Here is a 27,291-nt window from a genome sequence, read left to right as displayed (position 1 = left end):
TTCATGTCTAAGTTTTATATGATCATTTAATTTAGCAACCGCAGCAAATTTTTTATCACATTGATCACATTCAAACGGTAAATCACCGGAACAATATCTAACATGTTCCTGTAAATTTGTGTTAGTCCTAAACTTTTTCGCACAAATTTTACAATCGTATGGACGAACATCTGTATGACACCGTCGATGGATTTCCAACGATGAATTCGTAACAAATCCCTTTTTACATGTCTCACAAAAGAATGTAAATTGATTGTAATGTCGACGTAAATGTAATTCCAAAGTATGCCTTTTAATATAATTTTTTCCACATCGATCGCAAAGAAAATCTCTTTCACCATTATGCCGTTTCATATGATTATCTAAAAGTCTTTTCATTGTAAAGCTGCGATGGCACAGCGAACATTTGAAATTCATATGATTTGCGTGAAGTTGTTTATGTTTATGAAAATCACTTTGGCAAAAATATTTATTGCAAATTTTGCAAATACGTTTATTTTGTGAAGAATTCAAATCATTTGTAGGTTGAATAAAATCTTCTGATAAATTTAAATCAAAATTAGTATTGTCTATTTTTGTTTTATCATTTATTAAAGTTTCTTCTTGAGAATTATGTGTTGTGTCGAGTGTTTCATTTGCAACTTCTTGAAGAACTGCAGAAGCTTTTTCACAAATTTCTATCAACTGTTTTTTACTATTATTCAACTGGAATTCTAAACAATCTACGTTATTGACCAATCGTAAACATAAATTACATATATGGTCCATAATACTTTTTGGAAATATTTTTGTTGTAATGTCTCTTAATTTTTGTACAACCGGAATTTGTGTCGTACTTGTCAAAAGAGTTTCGTCATTAACTCGAAAGAAAACTACATCTGGAGCACTAGAAGTTATACTACATACAACACAAATATAAATAATTGTATTTTCAATATCACATTCCTCGCTGCTTACCGAAGAATCATCTTCCGATTCTTCAACAATTATGTCACTTTCTCCGCCACATTGGCTATCGCTTTTGGAATCGTTTTTGACATCGCCATAAATGTCTAAGCAAGGCATTTCCGTAGCAAAAAATTGTGTTGTCTGTGTTACATTTTCGGATGAATCCTGTTGACAAGTTGTAAGTGGCATGAGTTCACATTGTCGATATTCGGAAAAGTCCTTCCCTGGTGCTGGCTTATCTGGAGGTTTTTCTTGTATTTGAGGTAGGTTAAATAAAATTGGATCATTTAAGTATTCGCTTGAATATTTATTATTTGGATAACTTTTCATTAATTCGTTGTCGTATGATTTTTGGATACTGCAATACTTAACCGAGTTGATAGAATTTTTGGCATCGCTGTAATCCTGGCAACAATTATTCTGCAGCGTAACAGAAGAATCCATATCGTTCGAAATTTGAGAACAGGATGGTAAATTTTGGGTGTTAAAATTTGAATTGTAATGCCATTGGGAATTCCTATAATTTGTAAGTTCGCTATTCAATACAGTTTTAAATGAATCACTTAATGGTGAACAAATTCCAATAGCTATAGCATCCATTTGACTTGAGCAACAGCTATGTGGACTTAATTTATCATTCGTTATTTTCTCCGAAGCATTTTTAATTCCTTTCAGTTTGTTATTTTGGTTTTGTGTATTTTCGGTAAGCCATGGATCCGTATTATATTGTGAACAGTATGAATTGAAATTTGGTGGTGGTGGCGGGAATGAATTCTGATTTGGGTACATAGTTTGAGAACCGTACATTATATTATAAGCGTTTTGTGTGTTGTACATTAAAGGTTGAGGAGGCATTCCGATATTGCTGGATATGGGTGGCATGGAATATGGTAGGTAATGTGATTTTTGGGGTACTGTAGGAATTGACTGTTGATTGCAATTCAAACGACTTGAGTTTGGAATGTTTTGGTAATTTGGATAATTTTGTAAGGGTTGCAAATTATTTGTTTCCATTTTACGAGCAACAAAAGAGTAATCTATAATAAAAATACTTAGAATTAAAAAAAGTTATAACAAAATTATAACTATTGCAAAATTTACCCACTTTGCCAGAATTTTATCAAATGTCAAAAGTTTATAAATTATAATAACATCCACAGACTTATATAAATTATAAACATTACATCAAAGAGTATAGGAAGAGTATCCTATAGTCTTTGCATTACATAAGTGCTCATAAGTGTGCCCATACATGGCCCATACTTCCAAATTTCACAGGGATGTATTTACATGTATTAATGCTAAAACCATATATAGGTTTTCACATTTTTGTATCACAGATTTAGCAACAGTTAGTATCACAACTTAGTCGGCTTTACTGAAACCTCAACCTTAGACACGCCAACAGAAATTCTAATTAGAAAAGACCGATGCTAGAAAGTATACACTGTGGTAGATTTCTGATTATAATTTTATGGCAGTCATAAGCAGGCTTAAATCTTAAAAAAAAACCCGCAATGGACTATGTAATAGCTGGTATTGAAAGATTAGGCTATTTTTATTAGATCAGTTCATTTATTATGCATTTGAACAGTATTTTACAAATTACAACGGTTTCTGAGTATCTATAAATTTATTTAACGCCTGTTGAAACCCAATGTCTAAGGTTCAGCCTGTTAATGATATAAATTTAATTAAATGAATGTTTTCCGACGCTGTTTTATGGTTTCCTGATCCGAATTTCTAAGAAATTTCAAATACACTTCTGATTTACAAATGTCAAAGTATAATTATTACCAAAGAGCATGTTTGCATTGTTTATAGAGAAGATTTTGTCTAAAAGCATGTGCGATTTCGTTATTCGTGTTTCATAAATATCCATAAAATAAAAATTTGTACAAAAACAATTTCTAAACAAAATATGAAATTACTAAGCCATAATATGCTAACATCTCGATGCATTAAAGGTGTCGTTGAAGGTTATCCTCTAGGAATTATTGTATGTATCTTACATAACCTTAATTATTATATTATTTTTTAATTATAATGATACATTAATCGATAGGCAAATGATGTAAAGGTATCCAGTGTTGAATTCAATCCAGAATTCATCAGTCGAATAATACCAAAAATTGATTACAAAGCATTATGGTCAGCAGCTGATACACTTGGATATGCGGAAGGATTACCGAATGAAATGATAACGGATTTTGACAACAATGAAGAGTTTTTACGAAAAATACACCATGTTCTGTTAGAAGTTGAAGTAATTACAGGTGAATTAGTTTGTCCGGAAACGGGTCGCAAGTTTCCAATTACAAAAGGAATTCCGAATATGTTATTAAATGAAGCTGAAGTTTAATTTCATAATTTAGTTTATTAATTTTTTTTACATTTAAGTTACATGAAATTACATTTAATATATTAATTGAAAATAATAGTCTATTGAACTGTGTGGTTAAATTTCATTATGAATGCAATATTTTATAATTCAATCGCTTACTTTCTAATTTCTTTATATAATTCCGTATCAAAAATATACTATTTTGAATTTGTACAAATTTTAACAATTTCTTACGATTAATCCATTATTTTGTTTTAAATTTATCAGCAGTTCTTTTACAATAACAAAAATAATCGATAAGTTTGTAATTATTTATTAAATCGTCCTCAAGAAAGTCACTAGTTACTACTAAAAAGTCCAAAAATTATTCGACCCAGGTCAGGTTAGCTCAAACAAAAAAGTTCAATTTTCTTCAAGTAAGGTTTGTTGGATAGCAATAAAAGTAATTAGCATGGCGGAGCCTTAATAAAAAAAAGTCCGATTCAGTCAATCAGAATCAATGATATCAAATAGGAATGTTAAATTTACTATTCATTTAGACAAATTTCGCCGGGGAGAATATCCCTCGCCACAGGCAACTCTCTTGGAGGATTCTAACATACAATTGTCACATTACCTTTTATTTATAGCCAATTTTTCGGGTTGAATGAAAAGTTGAAAAAACTAAACTGCACACGATTTTGTAATGTTGTTAATCCTTACACCGCCATTCATTTGTGTATTTACTATCATTGTTATAAATAGCAATCGGACAAAATTTTTACACTAAGCTGGAATTATTGTTTTGGACGATCCCAATGATATGTGCGATACGTGAATCACTATGACCTTTAAGATCACATGCCATTCTTGAGGAATTGTATAGCAAATAATTACCGTAAATTTATAAATACTTAATCGATTGATTTCTTTAAATTTAAGATAAAGCACAGTAAAACACGGACGCCTCACAATGCATTTTAATATTATACCCAGTCTTTGGCCTTTTTTTTATAAGATTTATGATTATACTATCCCCGAATCGTACTTATATTTAAATTATATAAATTTTTTCTATAATTTTCTAATTAAATTATCTTCATTTGGGATTTAGATATTCAAAATATCGCGAATAATAACCATAACGAATGTTGCCTTTTAACGATTCAGTATTTGCCCGAATATTATGAAGTTTGTAATGACATTTGTCCTGAATTATCTTTAAAAGATATATCGTAACCAGTAAAACTTTATTACATTTTAACAGTAGAAATGATTTAACGAAATCCCAATAAGTAATCGCTTTTTTTCCACAACTGCGATTGTTATATGATTATTTCATAATCGTCAATTCCGATTTATTGGTATGCCCGATAAGAGCACTTTGGAACAAAATGGCGTTCGTACAGTGTGATTTGTGAGCGTTGTGTTATTTTTTCATTTATCAAAGTCATGGATGGGCGCCATGACTAAACATAACCATGTCGTGAATGAAGTTCCTGAATTGCTTTTGCCATTTAGTTTTACTAAGAAAACATTCATAAATAAACAAGCTCTTCACTTATTGCTAAATAATATTGCAGCAAAGTATTGACTATTTACAACACAGTTCAAAAATAGATTATTATTTAGCATTCTAAGTATATATTTTTTTCAATTGTACCCAGACAGCAATATGAAGTCCTGATGAATTTCAACCGAATTCTCAAATCTGGTTATGACTTCCGATTACTAACGCGAAGGACTCTTCAAGAATTCTTGAAGAATTCCATGCGCCACTTAATGAATAATTTCTGAACTCTTAAAAAAGGACTTATTAGGAACCCTTTTTTCTGATTCAGATATGTCAATTCTTCACGAGTTCCCATTTCTGATTCAGATTTTTTAATTCTTTAAGAGTTCCCATTTCTGATTCAGATTTTTTAATTCTCCAAGAGTTTCCATTTCTGATTGAGATAAATGACTTCCTGATGAGTTAAATTTTTAGAATTTATAATAAAAAATAGTTTTTAGGGAAATTAAATTTTTATCTATAATTTTATAATTTATTTATTATGAAGCTATTTAAAACAGTTTATACATAATACATAATAAATGTTTTTAAGTTTATATTAAACAAGTGAAAAGAAACAATTGACTCGAGTTAATTGTTGAAATACCATGCATATAGTCAGTGTTGATTTCTTTAACACATACAAAAATGTATAGACAGTGTTGATGCGCAATTGTTTGTTTTTTTGACGTCACGTAAATAACAAAAGATATTCACTTTTAAATAGGCAACACACAATTGCTATATTAATACATACTATAAAATTTGCACCTAATTAACGCTCTCGTGGGTAAACAGTGATGTTTACAAAAAAATGTTTCAAACAAAAGTTTTTTATTTTTTTATAAGGAACACTTTTTACATTTAAACTTTTGATCTATCTCTAACGGTTTACAAGATGGGTCCTACGGACCCAAGACCGAATTGACCTATAATGCTCATTTACGAACTTGACCTCACTTTTTACTCCTGAGTACGCTGTAAAAATTTCAGCTCGATATCTTTTTTCGTTTTTGAGTTATCGTGACCACAGACGGACGGACGGACAACCGGAAATGAACTAATTAGGTGATTTTATGAACAGCTATGACAAAATTTTTTTCCTAGCATCATTATTTTTAAGCGTTACAAACTTGGGACTAAACTTAATATACTATGTATATTTCATATATGCATGGTATAATAATAAAATATAATGAACTATTCAAGAATTAATTATAAATATGAAAAAAAAAAATAAATGTAAATAAATATAAAAAAAAAAAATAAAACAGCTTGCTTCTAATTATCCGCTTGATCGTGTTTTTTATTTTTATATTTGACACGGTCAGTACCGTGTTGGAGCCAAGTCATAATCGATTGGTTGATTTCACTAATTGTGACTCGCATGTTATTTATTGAAGCAATAGTATCTAGAATCATAAAAATGAATAAACAATTATATATATATAATTTTAGTACAAACTTTAATTTTTAATGGTATAGTAATAATGAGGTATTGCAATTTTTAACTGCACGTTATTATTAGATTACCTGTTAGTATTTCAATAAATTTCATTTTTTTAACGGCAATTGTATTTTTTTGGCCGCTCCATGACAATTTGCAACTTAATTCGTCAGTTATTATATAACTTAAAATGTCGCGAATCGTTTTCTTACCACCCGAACCTCCTCTGAATGTAATGAGTTTAATCTGGAAAAGTACAGCAGTACACAACGTAAATGATTAAAAAGTAAATTAATTTCCATGATACAAACGACGCAATTATGGTTGATAGATGAAACAAATAAACATTAATATTTAGAAAATACAATGAAGAAAAAATGAAAATCGATCAAATAAAAAACCTAATACCAGAACCACGAACAATGTTGATAATTGATTTATATCGCTTTTAAAACAATCTCAATAATTCTCACTAAAATATAATACAAAATAATTTTTTTTTTAAATGGACATAATATCTTATATCATAACGTTTAAAAAACTTTAATAGCGGATGGAAATAATAAGGGAAAAATAAACATGTTATTTTATAACGTACGAGATAAATTATGAAATAAAGATTATTAAAATGTTCTGCTAATAGGCCTTTCATTTTAATTCTATCAATCATAATCTAGGTAGAATATATAATAATAATAATAATAATATTTTTTTTACAAATTGAGAGCGTGCTTCTTGAGTGTTTGTTAACGTTGTGTTAAATTGGTTCAAGTCTTCAATTTTATCAATAGCAAATTGAGGTAGTGCATCGAGTAAAGTTTTTTGAGATATTTCATTTGTTTTATCAGAATTTAAAGAGTTGAAGTTCATGATTATAATGTCAAGTTTACGAGAAATGAGATGTAGTTGTGATCGACATGTAGCTGTTGAAATAAAATAAGAAATAGTTTTTAAAGTAATAGTAAAAAAGCTCACTTCATTTTTGTGACTTGAACTTAATAGAATTAAATTATACTTACAACAGCAGCCTTGAGAACATGGTGCAATAGATTGTATGTTATTATTAACATTAATTTCCGGAGACTTCTGGGGAGCAGCACAACTAGAAGCATTGTCTTCTTGAATTCTATTTTGCTTCAATGTAATAATTTCACTTGATTTGTAAGGAATGTCTATGGAAACGAATGATACATGTTACAATAACATAATTTTCACCAAATTACAACTTATAATGTTCAATATTTACCAAGAACTTCAACATTAATTACTGATGGTTTTCTACGTCTATTATCTTCTTTTTGTGAATTATTATCTTGATTTTCAAAAAAATCAGCATAATCCAAGGGCTGTGTATCAAGTAAATCATCTTCTATAATAATATTATTAGAGTCAGTGGGCACAAATCCAAAATTTTTCATAGTAGTGCTTCCAGTTTTTTTTTCATTGATTTCTATTATTAACAAATTAAATAAATTAAAATATCATATATTTGTGATTATTATAAGATATAAGATGGTCGTACCTTCAAGATCATCAGTACTATTAGTTGAACTATTGTCGGAACTTTGATGATAGCGTACTGGCAGTTTTCGTGATCGTTTAGGCAATTCTTCGTTCGTTTGCGATTCTTTTATAAATGATGCTTCGTCACTTGTCGATATATTAACGGTAGCAATTTCAATTTCTCTAGCCGTATCATAAGTCTCTGAAAAATTACAAAAATTAACATTACATATTAAATTAAAATTATTACTACAAATTTATTCATTTATTTTATAATTATTTATCATTTGTATTCAAACGAGTGGAATTTGTTAAAATTAGTATAATTGTTTTTATAAATTAAAAAATTAAGTTCTTACTGTAAGGTCCAAACAGTCTGGTGTATTTTTTAGTCAGCCAATTGTTATTCGGCTTGATATTTTTCTTGCAAGCTGCTGTTACATTATCATTTTTTGGAGGCCATTTAACTACTTTCTCTTCTATAAAAATCCAGTTTTCTGGAACAGTTGAACACCAATCTTCGCAAAATACAACAAAATACATCTAAAAAAAAAATTAGTATTACAATTAAAAGTGAGGTTAATTTTTATGTTCATTTAAAAATTGTGTATTGAACAGTGAAATGTCTTGAAATAATATTTTTTTTCATAAGTTATCGCGCTATTAAAATAACAGCCCTTTTTATTTATAACATTTTGTACTTACTTTACTTTTTTATGTTATAAAACAGTACACACAATACTCGGACTTTGTAAAAACGTGGGAGGCTCGATATAGGTAGGTATACTATAGGTGTACTAATAGACCAAGTATAAACCCGATCAATAACGAAGATTGCCGAAGCCAATTTATTATAGTTGAACTGCAGTGACAGTTGGAAAGCGCGAAAATTTAATTTAACTAAAATAAACATAATCGACACAAAATAACTTTTAAGTATTAAATTTTATTATATAAATTTTTAAGTGTAACTTTATACAAAATATGTACAAAAAATATGTTAAGCATTTGTTTGTTTGAGTAAAATTACACATAATAATAATGTAAACACATATATAATAACTCAATAAAAAATTATACCAGCAGTTGTACACATATTTAAAGAGTTTACTAAAAACAAATTTCAAGTGAATGAATGAATCATTGGAAAAAAATGAAAAGTATTTTTAAGGGGAATGCAAACAGCTTTTTTCAATACGTCACTTGCTTTAAAACTTATTAAATTAGACCATTCATCTCCGGTAACTATTTGAAGTAAATTTGATACAATTGGATAATTTTTTAAATTTGTAGGATTAATTAATGTATGGCCATGTAATATAATATCATCATTTTGTTTTGAAATATTATTAATACGAAATACAACATGATTTTTTACATAACAGAATTTGTCACTAGTTTTACGAACAGAAAGCTTAAAATTACCATAATTAATTTTATCATATGTAAGAATCCCCCTTTTTTTAGACTTTTGTGTATTAAAATCAGATACTTCAGGTGTAATAATGTTTTCATTTCGTACTTGGTGATAACCACATTTAACTCGTTCTTCCAGTCTTTTATGCAGCTGTTGCAGTGGTCTTTCGCCTTTTTTCAAAATTTTTTTAATAAAACACAAAAAGCTTTCAAATGGAAAAGCACTAAACGAATCTAAAGCACCAAATTTCAATACTTCATCAGATAAATGGAGCAAATTATGTATATTGTAAATCACAAAGTTTTCTCCATATAATTTTTTAGATTCTTCAACAAAATAATATAATAAATTTTTCGCGCATGTATTGTTACTAATACAATTATTTTCATCACATAAAATAGTAATTGCACACTGTAAACTATTAAAATGATGCAGGTAAGCGTCAGGTATATAAGTTTGAAAAACAACTGAACCCACGTATAACAAAAATAACCTCAGCTCAGTAGCTTTCCATCGATCTATTTCATCTAGCCCTCGAGTTTTTCTAACAAACTCTGAAGGAATCCAACTATTAATTGTGGTTAATAAATCCGACATTTGCAACACTTGGTTGCTACTCAATTTCATTAATGTTTTTTTGTCGGGATGAAATCCTTTGATCCACAAATTTATAATTTTTTTCATAGCCCCAAGACACACTAGATGCATATATTCAATAGGAAACTGAGACACCATACCAACACCTATTTCTTCAAATATAGAGACTCCAAGATGATGTTCTTCATTAAACCGCTCAATAAAATTTGTGTCGGTACGTAAAGGTGCATTCATTTCTAAGAATCTCATTCGATTATCATAATCACCTTCTTGCATGCATTTACCACAACCATAATATCCATTATGACCTTTCGTATATGTCACGTAAGACCTCGCAGGTGTATCACAAATAACAGCCCTAATAGTCACAAAAAACTGATATCCGTCAAATACAAAACCTGATTTCAATTTTTTATATTCATCAATAAATTCTTCGAGGAATTGATTGCAGTCACCAGGTTTACCAAGTCCATGATATACTCCGATGACAAAAGGTGTCGTAATTTTCGGATAAACTTCTGCTAATATTGGATACAACTGCTGTTTGGAACTTTTTGAAATAGGTAGTCCGTCAATGTGCACATGTATTTGAATGTTTGTAGGAAATTTACTTGCTCCAATAGCTGTCAATTGATCAATCAATCCTTGCTTTAACCCGTAATGGAAATATTCACCAGGTGGTACAGAACGTATAACGGTAGTTTTCGGTGTGCCCATTAAAGTACGAGGGTCTTTTGGCAGTTTTTTTAACTCTTCTATTGACTCAACTTTACTAAGTATTTTTAATAAACCTCCAGTTGCTGCTTGGCAAATATTAAATTGACATTGCCACTGTGCAATTTGACGTCCTAGGTCCATTTTTGAATCTAATTTCAGAGTTTCCTCATTTATTTCAAGATTAACATTTTCCGCTGCAACACCATTTTCACTATCATTCGTGTGCACAAAATTAAAGACATTTTCATCACAAACGATGTTACCATGAAGTTCGATGCCAGGATTAATGATATTGTTATCATTTTTTCGCTCATCAAAACAAAAACTTTGAAGTAACTGCGGACCATCATCACCTGAGTCATGATCAAGCCGAGTTCTTTGTAGTCTTCGATTTTTTTGACTTTTAGATAATTCCGCGAATGGTTTCCGTGGAATCATTTTTTTTTATAATGGAAAAAAGTCTTTGAGTGAGAAAAAGTAAATAATTATAAATAAACAGAATTGTTTGGTTAGAAAACACAACCATTCATTTTCATAAGACGCATTGCGCATGCGTAAGTCTAGAACAGATTAAAAATGTCTTCAGGTGTTCTTATTTTTGAATACTGTAAGAATTGAGAAAAAAGAACACTTGCAAGTGTCAAAAATCTGAAGTCTTTGTTTGAGGTTCTTGAAGAATTCTTTTTTAGGACCTCTTAAAAATGAATTCTGTAAGAAGCCGTAATAAGACTCCGGTAAGAAATCCTTTAAATGAATCCGTACTGGATTCTTTATGATTTGCGTGCTGTCTGGGTATATATTAATACAAAAATAATTTTATGAATTAGTTCTAAGTACGTACATTATTAAGTTTTTTATTTAAAAATATTACAATCTCTGATATTAATATGTTGTTATTAATAGATCCTAACTGATTTTTTTTTCAATTCCATTTAATTTAATGTTGAGTTTTTATCAATACAATATTTAGTCTGATTTACATAAGCCAATTTTAACTTTTTTATAGTAATAAGAACCACATACCTACAATTATCGAATTAAATTTACGAAGAGTATTTATAAGATATCGATTTCGAACAAATTATAAGGTAACAGTATGAATATTTTTCAAAAATCATGCGAATTCACGGTTCGTTCGAGTCCACAGACTCACGCCTAAAATCTTGTTAAAAACACTAAAATTACTAACTTCATCAGCTTTAAGATTTTCTATATGTTTTCTCTGTGTTCTTTTGAACAACTTCTTACATAGAAAAATTCTCGGCAACGAGGCGACCTTTTTAAGGGGCTTCGAAAACTTGCATTTGCAATTTTCAAGGTGTCGGTGAGCAGATACCCCGAACAGATTATTATTGAGTGTTGGACAAAATGATTTCACCAGCTACCAAGAATTTTCTCAAGAAAGAAGTTGTGAAAAAGAACTTAAAAAACACATACAAAATCTCAACGGTCATGTAATCAGTAAATTTTTCGGCATGGGCCTGCGGGCTAAATAATTAGTATACATTGAATAGTCTTGAATGTATTTAGAGGACTGATATGGAAATGTAAATCTTTTATTATTTTGGAGATTAAGCATTGGTTTTAGAGGAAGACATTCAAGGAAGAAATTTCAAATTAGTATTATCTTATGGTCGCTTAAGCATATTTTATTAATAGACTATTTAAATATGACTGTTGAATAAGCTTTTGGTTTTATAGCACTTTATTGCTATTATAAAGAGGAATATATTCGTAACCATTTCCTAACTCAAATAATATAATGATAGTAATTAATGGCTAGTAAATCAGATTATAAATACGATTGATATATTTATAAAATTATTGAAATCGAGATAAAATTGCACTTTGCAATATTGCAAATATTAAACTGAAATCTATTCTAAAATATTAACATTAGATAGAATTTTATAAAATTTTCAAAATATTCAAAACGATTCTATATCATTTTTTTGGGGAGATAATTATGTATGTGAATCGATAGTAGAGCGATCGTGTAGGACCGTAGATAACACGCCAAGAATCTTATGTGCGTCAGATTTATTATTGCGGTGCTAATCAAAATGTTAACAGGCAACTTGCCAATTAATGGCTGCTTGTTATCATATATTCCCGGATTCGTATGCACATTATTCTGGTTGATCAAAACAAATTACATTGGGTCACAGCACACTTATCAATGTACTAAACAATAGAAGATAAACATTTTATGTACTACAAGTTCTGAACGATGATGACGTAGAATATTTCTAAATTTTACATTAAACATCAGATACATTGATTTAACAGTCTTTGTGACTGTTTATTGGACAGGATAGTTAAAACCAATTTAAAATGTTTATTAGTACATGGAAATTAGCTACTGGATTTCGTCTCAGGGTATTAAAACCACACTCTGAGGACAGTTTTCAAATATACTTATTTTGGACGTTATATATTAATCGCTGTAAAGATATTTATTTTGATTATATACAGCATTAGAGATTGAAAAAATGAGGTAGAAAAAAGAAAGATAATTCTCCACTATTTGCGACCCTAAGATACCATAGATAGCACTGTAATGGCGGTTAACGAAGATGTAAACATTAACTTTGAACGTATAATTAAATGACAAAAAAGTGAATTCCTACTAATTGTTTGTTTTTTTATACCATGGAGATAGATTTATATATACCCTCTTCAACCGTCACGATAGTGCTATCTATGGTTTCTTGGAGTCGGGAATATCTCAACGGTGGATGATGTTTTTTATCCTATTTTTTTTTTTTTTTTTGAAAGACTTCAAATTTTTGTATTTAAATTTAAGTTTGGGCTTTGCCTTTGTCGTAAAGAGTTTCATTATTTTCATACCTCATCCACTCGCGCGAATAACCTAATTGATACATCACATCACGCATTATAAATATATATATATATATGTATATATTCCTTATATTTCTTTCTTTATTTTAGTGCAGTAAACACATAATTGAAGTGGAAGTTTTCACTGAATCTAAATTTAGTATTCAACATATTCATTATTATGAAAATACTTCCGATAAATTCAAAAAAGTCGAAAATAAGTCCCTAGAAAGTTAATTAATCTGGTGGAAAATAATCAAAATAAGAACAACCTTCCACCAATTTTTTGTAGGGTGGATCCTATTACGTATTTCCTAGTTACGTATATTTTGCACAATAAGTTTTCTAAACGTTTGACACTGATAATTTACAATTATCTATTTAACATACAACAATTCTCAGAATAATAACATTTCGAGGGAGATTGTCTCTAAACATGGATTTTTATTGGTAGTTAGTTTAGTTTTTATTGGTAGGATCTACTGGAAGATATTGAATTCTTCAAATATTTTATGGCATCAATCATTACCGGATATTTGAAAAATATATAAATCTGGGCGGGCATTTCTTCCACTCAGATGTTTATGTTTCTTTATATCAAATACCGATGTCATAAATTTTACAATTATTCAAATTCAGGCATATTATTACTTAAATTTCAAAGTAAATAAATATGAGCCACTTCCGTTAGTAAAACATACTCTTAAAAAGCATCTTTACTTACAAAGAATGAATGGACTTCAAATTTACAAAACAATTAAAATACCTAAACAAAGTTTTTTAAACTTACACAACACATAACAAGAAGCATAAATAAAAAGATAAGTTTAGAAATTTGGTATTAGTTTAAAGGTACGTTAGTTATTATTATAATGTGGGCGGCGTTTCCATTGCACTAGCCACAGCCTCATTCAAGGACGTGAATATTAGAAAATTAGTTTAAGCTAAATAAGAAAATGTAATAATCACAAATTCTTTAAATATTATCTATAAAAAAATAACTTTGGGGTAATTTCATAAAAATATATATTCTCAAGATATACCGCGATTGCAACCGCGAATAAATAATTGTTTATATTCATAGATAGCGAAATAGAGCGTCCATAAAGACTCCATGACGCAGCGAAACGTGATTGCGAAAAAAATACATTTTTTTAAATGAATATCTTATTTACTTTCCAGAGCTTTTTGTACGTTAAGAAACCACGGATCAAGTTGCGGAAAGTAATTTGTTTAAAGAAAAAGTAAGGTGACCAATCACCCCCCCCCCCTTTAGGAATTTTCTTATTCGAATAACGCCGAGACAATCAGCAAGTTAAGTGTCAGATTATACATTTAGATCAAAGCCTTCATGAATACTTAGCTCTTGGAATGCTTTTAAAGAAAAGAAGCTACAACGCGTTACAAAAGCTCTTTTAATGGCTTAATCGTAATTCGAATCTAAACTAATTATTGTATATTCAATTATACACAGGCAAGTACTTTCAATGCTTTAATAATTCATCATCTAGTAAATAATTCATTTATGTCTTCCTTTTCACTATAAAACATTGGTCACCTTAAAAAGTGGAAAATGCGCGGTTGACAAAATAATATGAATTAATAATGTTTTATGAGTAATAAAGGTACTCAACGAAGGTACTTGAATTTGTTAATCAATTACCAAACGCACATTTAACAATTTAACGGACAGTTAGACGCTCAATAATGTAATCCTAGTGAAAATAGTTTGCATATTTCATAACAACTTTGAAATAGTAAACTAAAATTGACGCTTCAAAAATTCTTCATGGATTACATAATATTTTAGTTTCGGAAACAATAGAACTTGAATCGAATTTATTTAAAAAAAAAAAGTATTGACTTAGTTAATCCACATTTATAAAGTAGCTAAAAGCATCACAAGCTTAAGCGTCATTGAGTTCGATTTAGATTAATGAGTTTACTAAATAATTTGGGTAAAGTTCATTCAGTTAAAAAATTTTAAGAATTTGATATGCAATAAATACATTTATCAGGACGACGATTTGTCTATTGATACTATGAGATCTGTCTAAATTAATTCAATGTTTATATTTATTCTTCTCAATAAAAGAGAGTACGTGCTAAAATTTATTTAGCACGTGATTCATTCAATATTGATTTTAATTGTGAATAAATACTTCCTTTTGCCAATCCAAAAATTGGCCCTTTTCTAATATCATTGTTTGGACCTTTAGCTTGATATGTCTTTGATTGAAGTAACAATTTATTCGGACCTTTAGCGTATGATAAATTTCTTCCATTTGCCAAATTTGGATTTGCACCATTCCAAGTGGTATAATCTGGTCTAAATAGTCACATATAAAATTAAAATTAATTTCAGTTTTTTAGCTAAGGGGATCCTCCCGCTGGTTGAAAGTCAGTTGTCCTCTTAAATCGATTATACAATTAATTGCCGTTTTGCCTGTACAACAGTGTCGTAATAACAAACGACGTATTAAATGTGTTTCGTTTAAGTTGAAATCATAGCGACAATCGATTGAGAGATAAATTCCAATGAACTTAATGAAATTGTGATTGATATGTGAAAAATCAATTGTTGACCAGTGGGAGGATTTCCTTAATCTGTACATACTTACAATAATAAATCGTTATTAGGACCTTGTTGTAGTTGTAAATTTGGTCCATGTGGTGTTATAATACACTTTGATTTATATTCTTGAGTATCATTCTCAATACTTTCCTCTCTAGAAGTTCTAGAAAAATATTCAAGTTTATTAAAATTAACTTTATTTTGTTTGCATTTATTTCCTCTATCTTACTTTGCGGGTACATTTATATTTTTATTACGCCAATTTTTATTCAAATCAGTGACAGGTTTTTTTTCAGGTGATGGTTCAGGAGTTCTTGATCTAATAAATTTGTCATCTTTCGTTAAGCTGTAGAGTAGAAATTTCTCTTTTACAGATATTCTATGATACTATATATATTAAGTTTTATCGCAAAGTTTTATGAGAAAATAATTGCATGGATATTTTGGTCTATTTTCATATTCAATAATATACATTTTTTGCAGCGTGATGGCAGTGCTCTAAGCCAATTCAATTGGTGCCATGTAATTTGGAATGATAAAAAATTAGCCAATCTTCAATAATTTAAAAAAAATTAAATTATTTTAGCTAAAACTTACGATCGTTTAATATAAAACCGATGAAAAAATACCTTTATGATGGTAGTGCGGTTATTATGTATTAAGCAATAAAAATAAAACATTGTAAGCATTGAAATAATTTATCTTTACTGGTTTACCATATTTTTAATAAAAAATATTAATAATTTTCTAAAACTCGTGTCGTAAATACTTATTTCAATATATCAAGTGCAGACAGACGATATTAAGCATTTAAGGATAGTCAAAATCAAAGAGGGTGGCCTGGCCAGGCAGGCTTTTCATCCCTAACCATTGATCGCAACGTTTGATATATATTTGGTTACTCAAGTACGAGCACACCTTTATTACCTTAATTATTCATGATTGTGTAATTAAGGTAAATGAAGTTAAGTCGCGACACATTTCAGAAAAATATTCCAATAGATGTCGAATATTCCAATAGATGAAGTATGTGGTTAGAGGATGAATGGTGGTCCTTCATACTGATTTTTTTTGTTGTTGCAATATTTCGTAGTGATTATATAAATGTGTGTTTAAACTTCCATAGATATAGGCAAATTTGTAATATATGTATACCCGTCCTATAATCTAAGAACGTGTTTAAGCAACGAATATTTGATATATTGTTGATACTTTGTAAGTTATTGAAAATAGGGTATTTTACTTTCATATATCTGGGCGTTTTGGTAAGCGACGGCGGAGTCATGAGTGTACATGATTATACCTACCATCTATTATGCGCTCATGATATGCCGACAAAGAAATGAGCCTACCACAAATCTTATGTTTTTTAATATATAAAAAGTGTAGTATCAATTAGTATCACTGTAATATTCAATATTACTGTATTTACTTCTGTTGAAATGTCAGTGTCGTTACCGTATCTGTATCAAAAGGAATATGCGATAATCAGAGGTAGGTAAATTAAATGATCTTATAGTGTCGGACTTTACGAGGGATTCCAATTTAAAGATCGCTTTTAATGTTGTCATGCCAGAAGACTGAAGAGTTGTTTGGTAGGGCTACTATTATTGAAATAGAGAAGAGTTAAAGACCCTCCTATTACAATAGAGAATGATCAAAAAGATAATAATAGTGAGGAGGACATTTTGTTTTCAAAATCAAAATAAATTATAAACCCAATGTGACGGTGATGAGCTGCTAATTACAATTATGAAGATGATAAAATGAATGATCAATATAGTATCAAAAAGTTTAGGACAATATTTAATTGTAAAAATTTTACTGTTTAATGAATGGTGGATGATTAATGAACGAATTATAAAGAAAATCATTCCACATGCTCATATTACTTTGCGATATTGTAAAAAAAACATTCCAACTGAATCAATACTTACGTAGGTGTAACTAAAGTATTATTTTCAATTTCATCCTCGTTGTTATTTTCTTGAGGTTTATTATCTTCTTGAATCATTATTTGTAAAATTTGATTGGCACGAATTATTTGATAATTAACACTATCCAGAGCTAAATTAATAACTTGCTCCGGAATATTTGGATAATCTTCTTGCAATTGAGCTTTAACTGTAAATATTCATTTTCAGTTTATAAATTGTTTATTTATTATATTTCATAATTTTTTTTACTTTTTGCTTTTTCTTCTAATGTTTTCATTCTGGGTGGTGGTGTCGGTTCTTTAGAAGTATCGGTTGCATTAGCTTTGTCTTCTTCCGATTTTGTTTGTTGTAATTTTGGTGGTTTCATATCTTTCTTTTCATATCCCATTTCTAGCAATGCTTCAGATGCTTTTTGTACATTATTCTCATTACTGGTTAAAACATCTAGCAATATTGTTTCTTCTACCGAAGGAAATATACTTTTCATATATCTAAAAGTTTATATAATATTAGTAATTGCTAGTTATTTTGGTGTTCATGTATAGGCTCGAATATTTTATTACAATAAGGCACGAGCAGAGAACAGCCTGAAAAATTACATTATGAATTTCTATCATCGCAATTGAAAGTTGACCCATTCTAAAATCCCTAGATGTATTAGATAAAAAAACCAACACAAGAATTCAAATAAAATAGCTAATAGCTAAGCTAAATATTTTATGCTAGTTCAAAATGCTATTTATTTACAAATATTTTTTGTGGTAAAATGAGTTTAATTAGTAGACTTTGATCACTTTAAATGCTCCGAGCAAATACGGGGACCAAATGGCCTTTCTTTATTCCATAATATCAGGGATCTAGTTAAAAAAAATTTTCTATATAAATAAGGTGTCCCATAATAATATTTTCGGACAATATATAGTGATATCGTAAAAACCGTTCTAAGTAAAAAAAAGTCCTTAGAAGTTCGTAGGATATAATTTGTAACATCAAAATTTCATAAGTTGGTATGAGCTGGTATGTGATCACTATGCTCTATGTTTATTACAAGTACTCAGTATCCGTTGGGTATAAAAACAAGAAACTAACTCTAACTACGTTTTCTGAAATTTACGTATACTGGTCACGGTAAATTCAAGAATTCGAAAGCTGGGATTAAAAAAACCACAATACTTGTTAATTATCTTCCCTAGATGCCCAGTAGACATTGTCCTTTTTGAGCAACCTGCCCCAGATATTGGAAACTATATCTTTCAGGCGTTGGTTCGTAGGTGAAAATTGTTGTTCAAGTGGCATCTAGCTACTAATTGTTTAGAAAAATGAAAAAAAGCGGTGTAAACTTAATTCAAATGTAAATTATGAACGTTCGCTTTACCGACTTAGAATTTTACTGTCGGCATTGATTCGGATCGGCTCGGCGTTGTGTGGGGACATTAAACGATCTTTGATGTCCCCTTTAAGGAGTTGTATACATTTTACGCCAGTTAAAATAGTTTCTGTCTATAGTACATTTTCTATCAGATCTAGTTGTTTTTGTCTAGCAAATATTTAGTTCATTGACGCTCATCATCAATTAACAAATAAGAAACATGATATCTAATTAAGAATACGAAAACATATAATAAACTCATTATCTCTAGTCGTAAATTCTCATTGGTTGATCGTTGAAGTGCATCAAAGCCTAGTAATATACATAAACTACCTGTAATCTAATTATGGCCTTTATTTTGGAATAAAACTTTGTTAATAGTTGGGTTTACAAGCATACAATTTACCTACAATTAATATAAAACATCATTCTCGTTACAAAAATTATATTGTCCATACAAATTAATTCAATATCATTCCTTAGTTAAAAAGTAAACTGTTTTTATAGTAATATAGTAATATTTTTAAAAGTTTAAAACATGCAATAATGAATTTGTAAATGAAAAATTGAAAATGGACTTAAAAAAAGATTCATGCAACATGAAAATACCTATATTCATGCAAATGACACAAACTAAACGCAAGCAGTTTGATGGGTTTAGTAGTAACCTCAATTTCATCTTGGGTGAGGAGTGGGGTCTGGGTGAATGCTTGAATGTGTCTCCAATTCGTGGTGAACCTATAAAACTTCCACTGCCACCAGATCCAGGGCGTTGTATTGGACTACCCCCACGAGTTACCATTGCTGAAAAATTTTTGATAGGAGGCGGGGGCGTCGAATACGGCCCTGGTGTTGTTATCGGATGTTTTTCAACCTGTAAAGCACTCATTACAACAGCCTCACGATTATAGTACCTGAAAATGGTTAGTATTGAAAGCATTAAGTTTATTTTTGATTTACTTAAAACTCGTTAATATTGAAAACTGATAATAATTGCGTTAAAAAGCTGTGTTAAAAAACAAACACAAGTGTTAATCAACTTTCAAAAAAAAAATTCTCAAATTATATTTCACTTACTTTTTTAATAATAATCGTATATGTGTTTCTGCCACAGTTGGAAACATTGATCCTATTTTAGTAACTAATTGTTCTGTATCTGCTGTTAAAGATGACTCTTGTTCATTTTTTACTTTATTCCGATTCGCTAAAGGACTTTCTTTACTCATATCCTTAAACATTTATGCACAGTTTTTATTATGTTGCATAGCTTACAAAAATAAAAATGTTCATATTTGTTAATTCTACATTTGCATGCATTTTTAGGATTTTGTTAGCCTACCTGCAAAGGTATTGTCTTGGGACTGTAATTAGCAGGCATTTGAAACGCTCTTAAAGGAGATGCATGTGAATTACTAGGGTACACATGATTACGCCTTAGGTCAGGAGATCCGTGCTGGGTTTTCCAAATTAGCAGCGTGCAAATTAGTTATACATTTTTGAATATCTATACATATTTAGGAATTGAGGATTCATTAATTAATACATCAAGTTTTATCAACCTATCGAAAAGACACCAAGATATAAATCGATATTAAAATGGAAAAATTAGTTAATATACAGAAATAATTATCTTAAACTAGTTTTTGGTAATAATAGTACTTTAGAAGCCACGGATAAATAATCGTTTCTTGTTGCAGAAAAACTCATCAATGAAATGGATTTCATTTTGATTTTAATCTACAATCGACACCTGAAAAGACACTAATAAAAAAATGATAAAGATACTACGTTGTTCTTCCATTTAAAGGCCAATTAGTTCATAATCATACCTGCGCATACCCATCGGCAATAGAAAAAAATCCACTGTCTATGCGCATATCTACAGCAGTACTTTTTAATTAGAAAATTGTAAAAAAAATTAGTTTTCGATAGCTCAATTACTTCCAGAGGCGCATTGAGAAAATTTCCGCCTACATATATCCCCAAAATAATAATTTACGAGTTTTTTTCTGCCATGCAATAACATTCCAAAGAAATTTTCAAAATATATGTTTAAAACCGGTTTAAATTAGCCTAAAGAGAACATTTTCTTAATCAGAATTTTTATGAATCCTCTTCAGATTGCTGTCATATATTATGTCTTTTTTTTTATTCAGAAAATATACCGAAATATTCGTTGTGAAGCATGAATATGAGGCTCATAATAAATTTATCACAGATTTTTTTTCGAACTATTTTAACATAAAACAATCTTGATAGTAGAAAGATAATCTAAACGTTAAATATAAAAATAAGGTATAATTTTTCCTGTAGAGCTAGAATTACATGAATTTGATATTTGAAAAACAGACAGGTGTGATATAGGAAAACATTAAATATTGGTAACAATAATTCAAAGCAGGATCACAAAAATAAAGGATACAAAAAAGGATTTTTTTAGATAACATTAATTATTTTTAATTTAGTTTTAGAAAAATAAAATTTTATAAATTAATTATTTAAAAATATTTATTTATTTATTATAATTTGCAATTCCACTAATTTTATTTTAAAAAATATGTTAACATGTTTCGGGTTTTATCCCATTGTCGAAACCATTGTTGAGTTTCGACAATGGGATAAAACCCGAAACATGTTAACATATTTTTTAAAATAAAATTAGTGGAATTGCAAATTATAATAAATAAATAAATATTTTTAAATAATTAATTTATAAAATTTTATTTTTCTAAAACTAAATTAAAATGAACTTCCACAAATTAAAGCTCACAACAATTAATAACATTAATTATTTTTATTGAATAGGGAAAAGTTATAAGCAATTAAGTAATGGGGGATTTTGATTAATTATGATTAATTATGTAAACTCATCTGATTAATTATGTAAACTTTGGATCATAAAAAATGAACGTGTTTTATTATTCTAAGTGTTATAACTATGACATTATGTGTGAATTACATGTAATGTTATAGTTATAGCATTTAGAATGGTTTAAGTTTTGCCTTTATTTCGACTTAGAGTATACATAATATGTCAAAGTACTGTTGCATTGATGAAGTTCTGCCCCTCTTAGGCGAAAAACTCTTGTTTTTCTGCCTCTTACATTTTTCGATTTGCATCTCTCTCCACTTTGTCCATGATCAGATCTCTAGTTTTAATATAATAATAAATAATAAAAATATTCAGGTCCGGTGTTTCTAACACCTATTAATTAGAAACAAAAGGTATAGAAAATTTTAATATTTTTCAAAATTTAGAGGCTATTGTGTTCTCATAACTCTGCTTTTAGACTCATACCTCTATCCAGTTTCTTTTACGCACTTCATCCCATTCCATTACTTACACTTTCTGACTCTCGGGTTTGAACTTTTTCGTCGGACCTGAATATATATTTATGTTAAAAAAGGAATGGATTTTTTATATTAAGAGCATCTCTTAATTAAAAATAGCCGATTAATAGAAAATTAAGATACGAAGCTGTTTTCGTGCTACAAAAACGTACATATACTCTAAACAAAATTTTAAGCTGAGTATAGTCTTTTACTTGAAACAAGTTCAAGCCTTTAATGCGCTTTTTTAATATTATTACTAGAAGTACTATGTTTTTAGTATGATGAATATTAATTTCGATTAAAAAGAGATGAATTGTATTGGTTAGAAAATGTTTTAAACACTTAAATGGCTCTAATACAAATCTGAAGGTTAAAACATCAAATGTATATGTAGAACATCGAATGGAGTTAGTCGCATTCATACGTGTGGCACTGCCTAGCTTACTTATAATATACCTGTAAGGGAATTGATTCTCCAATGCTTACTCTTTGATTATGTCCTCCATGATTTTGTAATTGTTGATTTTTTAAGCGTGGATCTTCCCAAGTTGTGGTTTTGGTGTAGTAATTAATAAAATAGCTGAAAAATACGAAATTTTGTTATTAATATCTTATATTCCCGAGGCTTGTATAGTACGCAAAGTTGCAAAAAGATAGAAATTTTTAGGTAAATGAAATCTCCAACTTTTTACAAACTTATACACTTTTTCGTTTATTTTCGACGACAGTGGTTTGTTTGCAAAAAACACAAGAAAATCTGGCTCATATTGAGATTTAAGGGTAAGTTAAGTCGACTGAATTATGAATTTGAGTCAAAAATAATCTACAACAACATTTTCATCTTCAAATGATTTTTTTTCCGAATTTGGGCTCGCTTTGGATAGTGGGGGGTGTACATACTCTAATATTGGTAATAATATCCGGTGCGAAAAACTATTAATTCGGAGCCATTCAGAGATATCATCAACAGAGATATCTTGCTGACTAATAATTGTAAATACAAAATACAATTTACATACATATTTCGTACCTACATTAAATATTCATTTTTCACGCTCTTAATTTAGTTATATAAGAAACTTGTAGATGTCCCATAATACACATAATACAAATCAAATTTTAAAATTTATGAACTAAATGAATTTATATGAATTAAAAAATATTAATGTGAATTACTGAATTAAACATAAACATTGGATTACTTATTTACAGCTTTTGTTTCATAAAATATTTTTAAGAAATTGAATATTTGAAACAAAATTAGAAACTATTGTAAACTCAAGTACTTCTCAATATTATTATAGGTATAATATAAAAATATTTTGATACTAACTATCTTGAAGTTCGAGGATCAAATTTACAATCCCATCCTGGAGGAAGTGGAACTGGGTCATTTAATTCAGCCATAATTGAATTGCTTAAACCTTTTCCGGGTTTTATCCTTTAATTATTCAATAATATTTGATTATATATACACACTAAATTATAATTTTAAATATAACAATGTAATTTGTATAATATTGGAATTTAGTAAATATTCTGTTTATTTATTTTTATTCATAACAAACTAGAAGCAACACACATGCACCTTGTGTTTTATTTTTGTTATGGTATTGATTGGCGCATGCAAGATGTTTAGAGAAGTGGTAGCGTATTGGTTGTATTATGCTCTAAATTATCTAACATTAAAGTGTATGTTACGTCATATAGTGATAAAATTATAATCATTATTTTATCTAATTAACATTGTTTTTTTAAGTTAATTGATTAATATTAATCTATTTCGACAATCGTAATCATAAAATATTTGAAAATTTTTTATCTTGTAAATAAATTAGTTTAAAAATACAAATATTTAAATATAATTTTAAATTAAACTGGTCAAAGTTTCAATACATTCTGCTGCCACCTTTGAATCATATATTCAACCATGAAGCTGAAGTGTAGCTAGAGACGCACATAAAGTATCGTCTAGATTCTAGGCGAGATATTTACAGAATTTCTTCTTTGCTTTTTCTGTGAAATGTACGCCATAGTAAAATTTTCACAGAAAAAGGAGAGAAGAGTAAATATCTCATGGTTTTTATTCGCTTAGTGAAAAACCATAATAAGGGCCACCTTGCAGAAATATTTATTATTTCATACTTTGGCCAAATAATAGGTCCTAGACAAATTTTTAACACTCCCTATTTTTATGGTAATATTTTCTTTCGTGGGTAGTTAATTGTTTAGTATTTCAGTTAGGTTTGGAAGAATTTTTAGCAATTTTTTAATATTTATTCATAATTATCACTCGTGAAACCAGTGACAACTATAAAGTATTATTTTTGTCAATTTAAATATTCTGAGTTTTTAAAATTGTTTTTTATAGCGTGAAACTGGCAAATTTGTTAGTTACATCGTGTGCTAGCTCTAGTCAGTATCCAACAAATAAGTTGAAATATTTCGTTCATTTCAAAAAGTATTTTTAAACATTCTTTAATTTTTTTCTTCTGAGTGCTTGGAGTGGAGATACTCGATCGTGAACATTTCGAGTGTAATATAGTGTATACATGCACGTTTTAATGTGAAAAACTCTGTCCAATTCAGGATATTATTTACAGATACAAATTGTTGCGTACTGTATATGGGAAAATAAATGACTTCATAATTGTCATGTACTGTATTGAGTGAAGAGAAATTGAATGGTAGTACGCGGAAACATCTGTCAACCAGTAAGCGTTTAACACTAGTTGAGTAAGGAGTGTGTTGTTTATAATATTATCGTTGAAAATTTGTGAAGAAAATATTAATTAATTGATTGTAATCTGTGTTGAATGTTTGTGAAATAATAAAAATAAAATATCTTTCGATTTTTAATATATAATTAAACATTAATAATTGATAAATTTAAAATTATTTGATAAATCATAATGAAATCGTAAAATTTAAAAATGTTATCGACGGTGTGTTTTGTTAAAGGCAAATTTTATAATAATTTGGTAAGAATATGTAACGCTTTTTTTTCGTAATGTCTTTTATTTTTGAATGAATTTATTAATTTTTGTCTATTTTTATTTGCAAGTATGATAAAATATTTTTTTGTTTATTTTGGTTTATTCATTTATAAAATTGATGTCCTTCTTATAATCTTATTCACTATATAAAATTTTATTTGTTATATATATCGAAATTGTTTTTGAATAAAACAAAAATGTTATACAATTATTATTAATTCATAATGTTAAGGGCTATGAAATAAATACCTACTAGAACGGCACCTTAAAGTAAGTAATTACGAAAAAAGGCTTATTCAAAAATACTGAAAGCGGGATTATAAATTTTCCATCAATCCGCCTGTGTTTTACTGTCAATTAAGCTTTTATTACTGTAAGTAGCCCACGAAATTTGAAATATAGTTGATTAGTTGAATAATAATATATTCAAATATATTACCAATAAATTTTTAAATTAGTCAAGATTCATAGTATTTTCAATGGAGCTAGGGATAAATAAGTATCCGGAGTCCTCCTAAATAAATTTTCGGTTAATGTGTGAAATATGTCCTTGTGTTATAAAAAAACATCGATTCAAGTCATTAGGGTTCGCCATACGGATTTGCTAATGGAAACTCACAATTATTAATCATTACTGTCTGTTAAAATTTTGAAGGGTAGGCACAGTTTGTTCGAAACTAAAATTCTGCTACCCGTTTATAATTCAATGCCAATTTCCAAGAACTTACAAACTGATTTCCTCTTATGTTTTGAATATGCCATAACTAATTTCATCATTGAACTAGTATTTAAATTAATTTGAACTGTATCAGGCCTCTAGCAATTTTTGAAGCGATGCTTTAACGGAAAATAAACTTTCAAAAACAAAAAAGCTTTAATATATTTTGCTAAAATGGTATTGATTAAATTAATATTAGCAGTTATTATTCGCTCAAGTTGCAACAACCTATCTTGCTTCTCTTTGATCTAAAAATTTTGGTACGTACCTTACATTTGTTACTAAAGCAAAAATCTCTAAGGGATCTTTCTTAGTCGTGTCTAAGTTTTAATGATAATGCTGGTACTCGACAAGATTTCGTAATGTTGCCCGAAGTTTGAAAAAACTATTGAAAATTCTAAGCAGCATGAACTTTCAAACAAAAGTGAAATGCTGATAGATTTGCACCTATATACTTGTGAAAATGAAGAAAATGCATCAAAGGAATTTTCGAAAAAGTACTTCTCGAGTTATTCGATAACTTGAGGAGTACTTAGAGCTATCTTCGAAAATCCTCTTTGTGATGCTGTTGAGGGTAACTGCAACAATTCTCAAGCTCAATTTTGGGCCTCATAGAGTATTTTAAGACTGTGTGATATTTTCTATGACATCACAATTCTCCAAAGCTTTCAAAACTAAACTAAACTTCTTCCGCAACCTGATCTATGATTAAAAGCGTGCACGAAGATAATACTTATCTTGCATGAGATATTATTTCCGACACTTGAAAATTTGCATATTAATTAAAGTCATAAATACATAACTAACCTTAAGTAAAATTATTTATTTTACAGAATGTTGTGTAGTAAAACTATATAATCATAAACTTTTTTTTAATTTATAAAAATAATTAATAATATATTGTATAATAATTTTTATAACTTAATATTAATTACGAACTGAATTAATTAATGCTGTTTATTTATTTAAAAATAAAATCAACAAGTCATTATTCGTTGAATGAAGAACTGAGACAGAG

The 27,291-nt window shown here is 28.8% G+C and overlaps 4 protein-coding genes across 9 annotated transcripts in view; 2 read left to right on the top strand and 2 right to left on the bottom strand.

Moving 5' to 3' along the window:
• Positions 1–2,779: 2,779 nt before the first annotated feature.
• On the top strand, positions 2,780–3,443 carry LOC123294547 (multifunctional methyltransferase subunit TRM112-like protein). Its single transcript, XM_044875612.1, has 2 exons — positions 2,780–2,947; positions 3,014–3,443. The coding sequence occupies exons 1-2, from the start codon at positions 2,870–2,872 to the stop codon at positions 3,308–3,310; spliced, it is 375 nt and encodes a 124-aa protein (XP_044731547.1). The 5' UTR covers positions 2,780–2,869; the 3' UTR covers positions 3,311–3,443.
• A 2,677-nt stretch (positions 3,444–6,120) lies between these two features.
• Positions 6,121–8,544, bottom strand: LOC123296575. Its single transcript, XM_044878105.1, has 7 exons — positions 8,479–8,544; positions 8,133–8,316; positions 7,793–7,975; positions 7,517–7,720; positions 7,290–7,442; positions 6,357–6,516; positions 6,121–6,235 (listed from the first exon to the last, which is right to left on the bottom strand). Exons 2-6 carry the CDS (start codon positions 8,314–8,316, stop codon positions 6,512–6,514), a joined length of 729 nt encoding a protein of 242 aa, XP_044734040.1. The 5' UTR covers positions 8,479–8,544; the 3' UTR covers positions 6,121–6,235; positions 6,357–6,511.
• Positions 8,545–15,384: 6,840 nt separating this feature from the next.
• LOC123295562 lies at positions 15,385–24,050 on the bottom strand. Of its 6 annotated transcripts, none has more exons than XM_044876958.1 (10): positions 23,893–24,050; positions 23,016–23,139; positions 20,566–20,679; positions 20,304–20,455; positions 19,895–20,140; positions 18,107–18,348; positions 17,858–18,044; positions 16,150–16,266; positions 15,967–16,083; positions 15,385–15,674 (listed from the first exon to the last, which is right to left on the bottom strand). In XM_044876958.1, the coding sequence occupies exons 1-10, from the start codon at positions 23,964–23,966 to the stop codon at positions 15,458–15,460; spliced, it is 1,590 nt and encodes a 529-aa protein (XP_044732893.1). In that variant the 5' UTR covers positions 23,967–24,050; the 3' UTR covers positions 15,385–15,457. The 6 variants fall into 6 exon arrangements, with proteins under 6 accessions (XP_044732893.1, XP_044732894.1, XP_044732896.1 ...); XM_044876959.1 differs by having other exon boundaries at positions 23,046–23,139; XM_044876961.1 differs by lacking the exon at positions 16,150–16,266.
• A 1,391-nt stretch (positions 24,051–25,441) lies between these two features.
• The window catches only part of LOC123295574 (ras-specific guanine nucleotide-releasing factor RalGPS2), an 86,723-nt gene continuing 84,873 nt past the window's right edge, over positions 25,442–27,291 (top strand). Inside the window, exon 1 of the mRNA XM_044876978.1 lies at positions 25,442–25,540. Within this exon, the coding sequence (XP_044732913.1) occupies positions 25,493–25,540 (48 nt within the window). The 5' untranslated portion in view covers positions 25,442–25,492. The remainder of the gene's footprint in view (positions 25,541–27,291) is intronic.

The sequence above is a fragment of the Chrysoperla carnea genome, chromosome 3, assembly GCF_905475395.1.
Source record: "Chrysoperla carnea chromosome 3, inChrCarn1.1, whole genome shotgun sequence".
In the NCBI taxonomy this organism is placed as follows: Eukaryota; Metazoa; Arthropoda; class Insecta; order Neuroptera; family Chrysopidae; genus Chrysoperla; species Chrysoperla carnea.
Note: the sequence above shows the minus strand (reverse complement) of the source record. Positions and strands in the feature narration are given on the sequence as shown.

Excerpts from the sequence above, each read along its gene's own strand:
- LOC123295562 (XM_044876958.1), bottom strand. The coding sequence starts at position 23,966 with ATGGCTGAATTAAATGACCCAGTTCCACTTCCTCCAGGATGGGATTGT. Across the intron at positions 20,141-20,303 it reads ATACGATTATTATTAAAAAA|GTACTATAATCGTGAGGCTG; the intron begins GTAAGTGAAATA and ends AACCATTTTCAG. Across the intron at positions 16,084-16,149 it reads AATATAAATGTACCCGCAAA|AACTTCTAGAGAGGAAAGTA; the intron begins GTAAGATAGAGG and ends ATATTTTTCTAG.
- LOC123296575 (XM_044878105.1), bottom strand. The coding sequence starts at position 8,316 with ATGTATTTTGTTGTATTTTGCGAAGATTGGTGTTCAACTGTTCCAGAA. Across the intron at positions 7,976-8,132 it reads CAGACTGTTTGGACCTTACA|AGACTTATGATACGGCTAGA; the intron begins GTAAGAACTTAA and ends GTAATTTTTCAG. Across the intron at positions 7,443-7,516 it reads AATTAATGTTGAAGTTCTTG|ACATTCCTTACAAATCAAGT; the intron begins GTAAATATTGAA and ends TCGTTTCCATAG.
- LOC123294547 (XM_044875612.1), top strand. The coding sequence starts at position 2,870 with ATGAAATTACTAAGCCATAATATGCTAACATCTCGATGCATTAAAGGT. Across the intron at positions 2,948-3,013 it reads GTTATCCTCTAGGAATTATT|GCAAATGATGTAAAGGTATC; the intron begins GTATGTATCTTA and ends ATTAATCGATAG.